Source organism: Condylura cristata, unplaced genomic scaffold (genome assembly GCF_000260355.1).
Source record: "Condylura cristata isolate star-nosed mole 26May11 unplaced genomic scaffold, ConCri1.0 scaffold00029, whole genome shotgun sequence".
Lineage (NCBI taxonomy): Eukaryota > Metazoa > Chordata > Mammalia > Eulipotyphla > Talpidae > Condylura > Condylura cristata.
The window spans coordinates 17185351-17196287 of record NW_004567130.1 but is presented as its reverse complement, the minus strand read 5'-3'; the positions used below and the strand labels follow the sequence as shown (position 1 = coordinate 17196287).

Below are 10937 nucleotides of genomic sequence, written 5' to 3'. Positions count from 1 at the left end.
GGGGGCGCTGAGCACAGGCCGAGCACAGGCTTGCGGCCACCCACGTCGGCTTCATGCTCTTCTCTCCCCACCCCTCCTCACCCCAAAGAGTCCAGCCCCTGGCTGGCCATTTATTACAAGTCATCTCGGCGAATCAGCCGAGGAGGTTATACAGCCGCCACCTGAGGCCCGGCTGACTATTAATTAACAGATGATTGACATGATAATTAACTCTGTAATAGAATTCTGCCTCCAGGAGGGAGAAGGCGCGCACAGGGATGACCATCGATGACAAGCTGGGACACCTCCGCCCAGGCCCCCATCCGCGGCCGCTCAGATATTTCTGGCCACCTGGTTACACCCGGTGCCCGGGTTTCAGACGCCAGGCTCGAGGATCCGATCGACCTGGCTCCCTGCGCTAGGTGGTGAGTAGCGTGAGCTCCGCCGGCAACAATGTACTATAAGCTGCTGCTTCCCAACTCCTGACCACACGGAGACCCAACTAGTGATGCATGTGCACACGTCGCTGCGGGCAGATGCCACGGTGGACGAGACCTTGGACTGCATTTTGTCTTTCTGACGTAAAATGTGGCACATACCCCCAACCCCACTGGCGAGCCCATAGATTGACCTCATTTTTTATTCCCGTCACAGCTGAACTCCAGCAGGATGGGCTCAGGATCCACGGGGCCCCAGCACCCACTGTGCTGTGTGCGGCCAGCGCCCCCCACACACGCACCTGCACGCAGGTGTGTCCCCTCACGCCCACGTGTCGTCAAGGGTAGGGAGGCAGTACGCGACTCCACCGACTGCCCAAAGGCTCCACAGGAGGGAGCGTTTCTGTTGGTGGGTGGACAGCGCCACCGTGTGGTGATTCGGATGCTGCCTCTTCAGCAGAGACCTCAGCTCTCCTTGGGACTCGGAAGGTGGGGGAGGCGCGTGAGTGGTGTCCATGTGCACAGGATGGTTACAAAGTGCGCTGGGGTGGCAGGAGGGCAGCTAGAAAGTCAGGTCCATCGTCTGAGGCTGATCCCCTGGCATCAAGCCCGCTTTCTGCCTTCTCCTGCCCTGTGAGGCTGACCTGTAACGTCCCTACGCCCTGAGCCAGGCTGGCTAGCACCCAGTGTCGCTTCCAGACACCCACCGCCTCCCTGCTCTGGGGTGGTGCTGATGGGGCCCACGTCCGAGCTACACCCTCAGCTCCACTGGTGGCCCCTATGCGGCTCTGGTTACACCCGCCCCTCCCCTCAGCCCCCCAGCCGGCTCTCACACGCTCCTTTCTGACAGTCTCTTCAGTAAGCCCAGCAGAGTCAGACCCTTCCCGCCCTGGTGCAGACGTGTCTAGATCTCCTTCCCCCCAAAACTGGAATGGATGAGCCCCTGAGAACAGGGCTCTCAAATGGAGGCTCTTGAGAAAGAGAGCACAGGCTTCAAGAGCTGCTCACGACACTGGGCCTCAGGGAACTGTTTCTAGAGCTGCTGAAGAGTGCTGGGGGACAGAGGGTGGGGTACAGGCTCTGGGGGCAGCTGCTGGCAGAGGGGAGACCCCATGCCATGCAGGGTCAGTCCAGGATGGAGCGTGGCCTTGGACTTGCAGCTTCCAGAGATAGTTAATTCTGTGAGATAGTTAATTCTCTGCTGAGGAAGCCACCACAGTTGTGGAGCTTCCTCACGGCATCCTGTGCCAAAGAAAAACGAGGCGCTCCCACAGCACCCATCCCCTAACACCCTAACAGCCCTTCCCGGCTTCCCTCCTCCCCCAGGGCACCTCGGCCATGCCCGGCTGTCCTCAACATATTCGTCTCTCCGGACACACCACAGATGTGTGGCTTCCTCCACAGCATGAAGGCGGCTCTATGTCGCTGTGGGAAAGCAAGGGAGGGGGCTTGTCCGTCCTCTGCAGGGAACCAGGGCTGGAGCAGGGACCGACCGGGCTGAGGTCCGGGACACCTGACTACGGAGGTAAGGGCGGAGCGTGCCAGAAAGGTATATGGTTAATGGCTCGGTGGAATGTTCTAAATGTTCTATGTCTGCATTGTCAATTTTGCTTGGAAGGGAAGAGGGAGACCCATTCAGTCATTTCCTGCTAGTCCCAAAGAAATTTCCAGAACTCAACTGTGCTAGAGTGGGGAGAGGCTTCTGCTCCTGAGCTGGCAGCCCTGAAGCCCACCACTCAGCCTCTGACAGGAGGGGCAGAGCTGCTTGTCCTGAGCAGGGCCTCCAGGGACACAGTTTTGACGAACCAGGCTTGACTCCAGGAAGCCACCAAGGGCGACCTTCCACAGGAGAGCTACCCCGACTCCACCCCTCCTCTGGGGATCGTTTCCCTGGAGATCTCATGTCACCACGTACCTGCTTTGTTCTTCTTCCTGGAGACAGAGCAGCTCTTCACCATCCCCACCTTGGAAAACACCTGGAAAAGAAAGTTGGCAGGTACCAGCAGTGTTTTGGGCTCACCATGAACCGGACAAGGGCCCTGAGCAGAGGCTGTGTGTGCAGGCCCAGGCCCGTGGGGAACGGGCCCAGGGCTGCTCCCAACAAGCTTCTCCAGCTTGCTGAACCTGCAGCGCTCCCCCAGGGCAGCTCCACACTCAGGTCCCCTCCGGCACTGCCGGCCGAGAACACGGGTTGGGGCCACAGGCGGACATGAGCAGAGCTGTGTCAGCCGAGGGGCTCCCCCCGCCCCTTCCCAGGAGGGTCCCCAGGAGTCACTCACTCCCTTCAGCGTCTCCTCGGTTGTGCTGAAATTGAGGTTTTTGATGAACAGGGTGCAGCCGGGCAGGGTCTCCTCTTCATCGTCCTCCTCCTCCTCCTCCTCCTCCACTTCCATCTTCGCCGGAGCATCGCCTGTGCCTCCCTCTGCTGACTTTGCATCTTCTGGGGTTTGTTGGTCTGGCACTGTCCCACCCCCAAAATAAATCCTTTCAATGATGCTCTAAATACCTCAGCTCCAGGGCTGAAAGCACAGAACCTACTAAAGCATGGGGTTCGGCCTCTGCAGGGGACCTGGCACCTCACTTGTGCTGGGTTTGGGGGGCAAGGAGAGCGGGCAGGTGTGTAGCCACTGCCATCTGCGGCGAGGAGAAAGGCCCACGCGAGACGCAGACCCAACTGAGCCTTCGCCGGCTCTAACCCACACCAGCGGGGCCTTCAGGACGAATCCCTGTGTGAACTGTATTACTGAAGCACAAGCAACGTGTTAATTTTCCTCAGAAAACAGCTGAAAGTGCAGCTCAAATCATCCAAAATTACAGAATGGGTGAATTGGTGGAGGGAATTTTAGGGGGACGCCACCTAAGAGGAGAAAGCAAGTATTGTACAAAAATGAACAATGATGTGAAATATACATACATAAATAAATTTATAAAAAAACAAAATTACAGAAGGGGAGCAAAACTTGAAACACTCTAAATACCCCTAGAACCTAAGGAATTGGGTTTTCAATCAAAGTTTCCAACACCCATACACCGAGTCGGGATGACCACGACACTGAACATGCTGTATATGTCTGGGACACGGTATATGTCCCAGATGCACAACAGTGGAAAACTGGGGGGGGGGGTAACAAAACAGCCCCCCCCTTGAATATTCACAAACAGGAGATCGAGAAAGTCAGAGCACCAGCAACAGCTGAAATAGCATGCAGTTACGATAAAGGGGCATCCCTGGGGCAATGTTCGTCATGTAAAAGTTGAGAGAAAAATGAAGATGTAGAATGAGCCACCACCCCAGCCCCCCACTGTCCACGAAGTTTCTGAGAAACACACGCGAGAAGGCCAGAGAGCACCAGGGCTCCTGTGAACGCCGACGTGGCGGTTCACGGGCCTACGTGGCACCCCTGCCGGGCACCGGCCTTCACGGTACCGCCTGTGGGCTCACTGACCCACGTGTGGGCAGGCGGGGCCGGACGTCGCCAAGGTGCCTGGCTGTCCGGAGGCTGTGGTGTCGCTCTGTCACCTCCACCCCCGTGACCCACGCCTGCTCCGCAGAGCGAGGCAAATATGAGTTTCCCAGGGACGGGTGTGGCTGCAGCGCAGGACGGGGGAACCGGCCCTGGATGTGACTTTCAGCCACGCGGGACGCAAGTGTCACTAGGTTGGGAAGAGTGTCCCCAGCGCTTCAGGCCTGCTTCCAAAAATAGGCTCCATTAGGTCCAGCTTCTCCAATTCCCCGCGATAGGAGCCCGGGGAGAAAGTCGCTTTCCACACACACGCTTCTGAAGCCTCTTCCCACTCTCAGGACATCAAACTCCACCTTAGCGGTCCTTCAAGGTGGCCATCAAACTGTGGCCTCACCCCCTTCACCCTCATGGTTCCCCCCTCACCCCCAACCTGAAGCCTGCACGCCCTCGCTGGTTGTACAGGGAGCTGTGCACCCCAGCCTGGAGCTGGGAGACAGCCCCATTCTCCTGTACCCACCGGCATGCCTACAATTCGAACGTCTACACAGCCCAGGGGCCCTCCTCAGGCTCCAGCCCGTCCCCCCACTCTGAGGCCAAGCGCCAAGCTGTCTCTGTCTCTTGAGCCCTCCCCGACGCCGGCCTAATGCTGGAAAGCACTAATTAAGCTTCAATCGCCTTGTCCCGAACAATCCTTTAAACCCCGTGGAAGCAGCTACAGTGATAATGTGTGCTTCACATCAGCTGAGCAGGCAGCCCTCACCCCTCGGGCTCCCTCCGAGATGAGCCCAGACCAGTCTCTCCCTCCAGGACACAAAGAAGAAATCTTCACAAAGGCTCCTGCTTACCCAAGAAGCTAAAACAAATTCACCCAACAAGGACTCCACAGTGGCCCCATTTTGTACTCAAAACCCAAGTGGGAGGGGAGAAGTGTTGCTAACGATGGGGAAGCAGAGCAACGCAAAGGAGTAAAGAGACCGGTTCTGACCCAGAACTCAGTGGAGCTCAAGCCATGACCTGCAGCCGGGCAGGACACGCGGCCCTCTGGTTCTCCTGGTGCTTCAGAGGTGGGGGGGCTCGCTGACTGCACTGAGCTGCGTAAGTGCGCCACCTCGCACAGCCCACAAACCCAGTGGCACAAGGGGACTCCTGGAGGCGGCTGCACCTGAACCCTAAATCCCAGCAGCTTGAGGCTGGCGGGGAAGTTCATGGAGGGCAAAAATCAAAATGTTCATAGAGAAAAGAATGGCTGACTCTCGGCTCTGGGCTAAACCATGCTGGGGCAGCGGTGGCTGGCAGGGTGCTCGTCCTGAGTCCCAGCTGATTGGCCACACAGGAAGGTCAAGCCAAGCTGCTGGGGAGCTTAGATCTTTCCATTCCTCCTCTGGAGAAATGTCCCTCGTCGCCCTAACCCTGTATGTCCCCAGGGGCAATCTCCCTGTCCATGGCTCCATGTCCCCGCGCTAGAACTAAAAGCATCACAGTCTGAGGTCTGCTGGGAAAAAGGGGGGGGGGCTGCAGAAACTGAGTGGGGGCCCAGACTGCAGGCAGGAGGCGGCACAGAGGTGAGCATCACGTGGCCTAGAAGTGAGAGTGATGGAGGTCAGGGTCCTGGCCAGCATGTGGCCTCGCGCCCTCACCTGTAAAAGGAGTTGGACACCCCTCCCCCCACAACCAGGGCTCTAACGCACAGGTGTCTGCGCTGAACCTGCACGCCCATCCGCAGTCCAAGTCACTTCCTCCCTGCCCCGACTCTACCGTCTGGGACCGAGCAGCCCCTCACTGCCGCCACAGCACCTGTCCCCGGCCCCTCTCCCCTCCATTCAGTTGCACTGGCCTCTGTTCTGATCCCCAAGTCTGCCAGACCCACGTCTGCCCCAGGAGCTCTGCACTTGCTGTGCTCACCCCCTTCTAGATCCCTTCCAAGGTCTAGATTCTTCTCACGTGGTCTCAGCTCAGATTCCCCATAGGACCCCTGTCCACTCCCCCTCCAGGGGGCACCACTGAGCTGTCACCATCACTGGGTGCCTTTCCAGAAATCACCTCTGGGCTCACTTCTCTGTGCGCCCTCCATTAGATGGGGGCTCCCTGAGGACAGGGCCAGGAGGAGTCTCTACTGTGTCCCCAGCACCAGAGGTCCTGAGCTGTGTGTGTACAGAACCCAGTTGGTGCCCAGCAGAAGGTGCTGACTTGATGGACAGGAGTTGGGCATCGTGGCTAAGAGCCGTGCTGGGAGCCGGGACAGCGGGTCACGTCCACACACCTCCTGCAGAGTCACCTCGCACAGCTCACTCAGCCCTCTGTGCTGACTTCTTCCCACCTAAAAAGGGGGACAAAGGCCCTCCCTGGTGGTGTACTGGGCTAAAGTGCAGCACTACGAAGCTGCAGTCACTTCCGCAGGAGTTGATCCCCGGCCAGGGGGTGACCCACAGGGTGCGGCAGACCTCTCCTGTCTCGCCCGCTGCTCCCCTCAGCAGTGGATTTCATTGATCTCCCTGTTCTGCTCCCCACTGTCTCTGGTGAATCCTCTCACTGGCCCTGCACCTCTGGCCTGTACCCCAGTTCTGTCTACATAAAAAAATAAATCTTTAATAAAAAAAAAAAAATGGGGGCGGGGTTAAGTTTCAGTGCCCACCCATCGGATGGTTCTGAGAATCAACACACAGGCTTTCTGGCTGCAGCAGGGCCTGGCCCGGGGATCAGTAATGTCACCTTTACTGACCAGCCAGGCCTTGATGGGAAATCCAGAAAGTACCAGAAGTCCCTGGCCCAGGGGCCACAGCTGAGACAAAGGAGGGGGGCGAGGTTGTAGCGCCCCTCCTTTCCCCCTGCCACAAGCTTCTAGAGACAGCCGGTGCCACACCTGGTCCGTGGGACCATCCCCCGGAAGAGCTTCTCCTCCCCGGCTGGCCAGGCAGGCCGCGCTGTGGCCCACTCCCTGTCTGGAAAAGCATGGAGACAGCCCAAACCAGGGCATCGAAACTGAAGGTCATTTTCAAAAACACTTCTGCTCCTGGCCCTGAGTGGGGAGACAAAAGGGAAGACTAGAAAGCAAAAATTAAGTGCTGTGAAACTCCAACAGAGGTTTGCCAACAAAATCACCAGGAACCAGAGAGAGGGAAGGACTGAGACCCGGAACAGGGCGGGCTGGGGGTGTGGGGGGAAGGACTGAAAAGCAAGGTGGGCCGGCGGGGCCGGAGAGGCAGGCGGTGCGCTGCCATCTGTACTTAGCACAATCAAATCCAGTCACGCAGCGCCGCATGGGGCTTCATTATAATCAGGCACAGAATTTACCGCGACTCCCTCCCCTCCCGGCGCCGCGGAAGGCTGACGGCAGACTGTTATCAGTTGCAAGCAGCTTTTCAGGACCTCCCCCCACTCTGAGCCCTTTATCTGGAGGTGAGGGTCTTGGTTGTGGGGAGATAAAACACGCTGTCCCCCTCCCTGGAGACTGGTACAGTGAGAGCAGAGCTCTGCAGAAAGGAAGGGGGTGAAGGAACGAGCTAGGTCCACTCCCCCCTGCCGCCTTCCCGCTGAGCCTGAGCGGATCCAGGGCTCGTGGGCCGCTGAGACCCCGAGAGGGGACGGGACTCTGAAGCTTCGGGAACAGTGTGCGTGGGCAGGGGTGGGGGAGGAGCGGCAGAAAGGGCCAGGGGACAGGAGAGACTGTAAGAAAGGAACAAAAAGGGCAGACAGAGGCCCTGGAAGGGGCTGGATGGGAATCCACTGCCCATGCAGGGTACGGCAGGGCTGAAAATCAGCGCAGATGAAAACTGTCCCCCCAAAACTGCCCTACCCCCACCTGCCGCTGGTCCTCTCCTCAAGGCCTCCTTTGTGTGAGTCTCCTCAGGCCCTGCAAACCAGGCCCCTGAGAGCTGGGGTAGGAGGGGAGGACAGGCTGTCCACGATGCTCTCAACACCAGAACAGGCCAGGGCCAGGGGCCAGGGGGTGGGTGGCACCCCAACTTCAGACACAGGAGCTTTGCCTCTGACCTGCCTCCCCTCCGTGTGCTCCAGATGTCCCCGCTGCCCCCCCCCCAAGCCCCATCCATGCTCCCAGCAGCCCTTGGGGCTCTGGGAGGAGGTGGCCCTGGGCCCCTCGGTCACTGCAGCTTAAGGCTGGTAGGAAGCAGGTGCCCCTGGCTCCGGCACAGAGCAAGGGACTCATGGAGACTTAGGGGTCACAGGCCTTTTCAGAGGTGGCATCTGAACCTCAAAGCGGGAAGGCGGCTGGCCTAGTCCCGGGGCCAGGAAAGGACAGGGACAGCTGCTTAAGGAATCCCGCAGGAACCCAGCCGACGTCCCAAGGGACCCCAAGGGCTGCTCTGCCCTGAGCCCACGTACCCAGCGCCTTCTCACAACCTGGCGGGCTCTGGGTGCCGAGTGGTAAGCAAGCACCACTGTTTGAGTGCCCATTCCAGGGGGACACTCAGACAGACAGAGAGATGGACACTGAGGAAACAAAGCTGTCCGTGATGTACCTCTGGCAAGTGGAGAATGCTGGAAATAAAATTAAGAGAAAGTGACAGGCGCGGTTAAGTCAGCACCAATGGGAGCCGTGGCCTTCCCCATCACGGGCAGCGTCCCATCACCAGTTACGCTCTGACACTGGGCTGACAGCGGAGGAACTGCTAAGGTCACTCGGCGCCTGTCCAGGCCAGAGGCTAAGGACACAGTACGGGCGCCCGCCCCTGTCAGGCACAGAGGCGGCAGAAACGGGCATCTGCCTCCACCCACCCCTCAGTGCATGCTGACCCGGCCACCCACTGGCACCGACCCTGAGCGAGACAGCCCACTCTCTGCCCTCACGGTTTGCTGTCCAGCAGAGACAGACAAAAGCAAGTAAAAGAAACAGAGTGAAGACCCACACAGGCGAGCGTCACAGATGAAAAGAAGCGAGCGGAGGAAGCGCGCACCAAGACGGAAAATGAGGGCGGCCCCGGGAAGCGCCCCCCAGGGAGCCTGGGCCTGGCCCGCCAAGGCGGAGGAAGCGCTCCGGGCTCGCGTCCAGGGCCCCTCACTGCTGGCAAATCACCGTCACATTGGCCAAAAAAAAAAAGTTCAAGTCGAGCAGGTGGTGTGAAAACCAAGGCAGCTGATGATTTGGGGGTGACAGCTTGTTAAGAGAAAGCAAGACTACAGGGGGAGAGGGAGGGAGAAAACTTGTTGACTAGAGCAGACAGGTTTGGGAGGAGACGCCCAATCCTAGCTGGGACAGAAGTGCCTCGTCCATGGCTAGTGCCGGGTGCCAATGACCGGACGCTTTTAGGACAGGAAAACGGAAGCGTCTTCCTTCCCGACAGAACACAGCTTCCAGACCGGTGTCTCCCAAACACCCCACATCCACTGGGCCAGGTGTGATGGCTTCGCCGTCTTGATGCAGAAACGCAGGTGCAGGCAGGTGTGTGGACAGTGAGGTTATTCCAGGGGAGGGGTGTCCCTACTGAGACCTTTACCCCCACCCCCCCCACACCCCAATCTGTGATGGAAACAATGGAGATGGTGACTGTGCGACTTATTTCCTCACCCTCATTTTAGTCACTGGTAACCCATGGGGAGGCTATACCGATGGGCAGACTCAACCTCCGGGTGAAAGATCACCTCAGTCGATCCCTTTCAGAATTTTTCTGAAGGTCCTTGATTCTAAGATGGGACACGGCCAGGGCACCAGACTAGGTGGTTCTCAACTGAAAGCTACACCTGCCCCCCGGGATGGGGGTGGCGGGAGCTCAGGTTGTCCCACCCACAGGGGACACTCGAGTCACTCAGCAGGCAGTCTGCAAAACTCCCACGGGGTCGCCTGGGAAGCCCCCAGAGCAACAGCGGGCCCAAGCACGAGGCTCAGGTGGCGCGCCTGGCTCCCTTCCTGGCAGGGTAAGGGCGCCGTGCCTCCTCCCTCGGGGGGCCACAGCTGGTCAGAGGAGACTCTGCTCTGAATCTACGAACAGAATCTTCTGTTGTTTTCTATCACCTTGAATTGACAAACTAAAAAGTTGACTGCTTCATGCTCCACCTGTAACTTTTACCTTCTTTTAAGGACATTTAAAACCCAAGGGTCGAGACTCCCAGGTCTCCAAGATGAACATGAACTTCAAGCCAAACACCTGATAAGTGACTGAACGCGCCCACACCCTCCCCCCGTGCCGCCCCAGGACACCCCCATGAGCTCAGACCCACTGTACCTGCTTCGGGCTCTGCTCTGTCCTTTTCCACAGGATGTGTCAGAGTGTCTTGGGGTTCTTTCTTCTGGGGGGCTGAGCTGGAGAAGACGCCCATTGGAGCCCACTCCAGATACAAGGGGACATGGTGAAACTGTAGAGACAGGGAGAGGGACAACCCTTATTACACAGCTGGAGAGAAGGGTGGGGGCAGGCTGACGGGAGAGCAGCAAAAGATGACTCCCCAGTCTAACCCAGAACCTATGAATGTGACCTGATTTGGAAAAAAAGGTCTCTGCAGATGTCACTAAGGGCAAATGTCATCTCGAGGTGAGATCACCCTGGCTTGTTGGCTGGGTCCCCCATCCAATGACAGTGCCCTAGGAGAAAGGCAGGGGCAGGCGGAGTGACAGACACAAGCTGTAGACTCTGGAGCCCCCAGAGGCTAGCACAGGCCAGGGATGGCCCTTGAAGAGAAGGTGGCCTGGTAACACCCGGAATCGGACCTCCGAGCCCCAGACCCAGGAACTGCAAGACGCCACGTTTCTGCTGTTTCGTTACTGACTCGGGCCGCCTGCCACAGCAGCCACGAGAAGCTAACACGCTGCTTGCGGTGTGCGCAAGACCCTACTTCTTTTTTACCAAGAAACAAGAGGTGGGCCCGTACAGAAGGGACTCCGCTTGCCACGGTTTCAAGGCGGCAGAAGTACAGAGGACGATGCTCAGTGAACGTCAGAAGGGAAAGCCTAGAAAAGGCCTACGTGAGGCAGGGCCTGGCCTGCGAGGGGCCCAGGCCGCGCCTCCAAGGGCGGTCGCGGGGGTCTCAGGGAAGGTCGGAGTCACGGCACAACAGACGACGAGTGTTTCAGACAGCGCGGCCCACGCCGGGGCCCGGCTCCCCC

At 58.6% G+C, this 10937-nt stretch overlaps 1 protein-coding gene across 1 annotated transcript in view; it reads right to left on the bottom strand.

Moving 5' to 3' along the window:
- RBM19 (RNA binding motif protein 19) overlaps window positions 1-10937 on the bottom strand; it is a 104694-nt gene that overhangs the window by 78709 nt on the left and 15048 nt on the right. Inside the window, exons 16-18 of the mRNA XM_012731157.1 lie at window positions 10060-10189; window positions 2696-2877; window positions 2328-2392 (exon numbers count right to left, since the gene is read on the bottom strand). Coding sequence (XP_012586611.1) covers window positions 2328-2392; window positions 2696-2877; window positions 10060-10189 — 377 coding nt within the window. The remainder of the gene's footprint in view (window positions 1-2327; window positions 2393-2695; window positions 2878-10059; window positions 10190-10937) is intronic.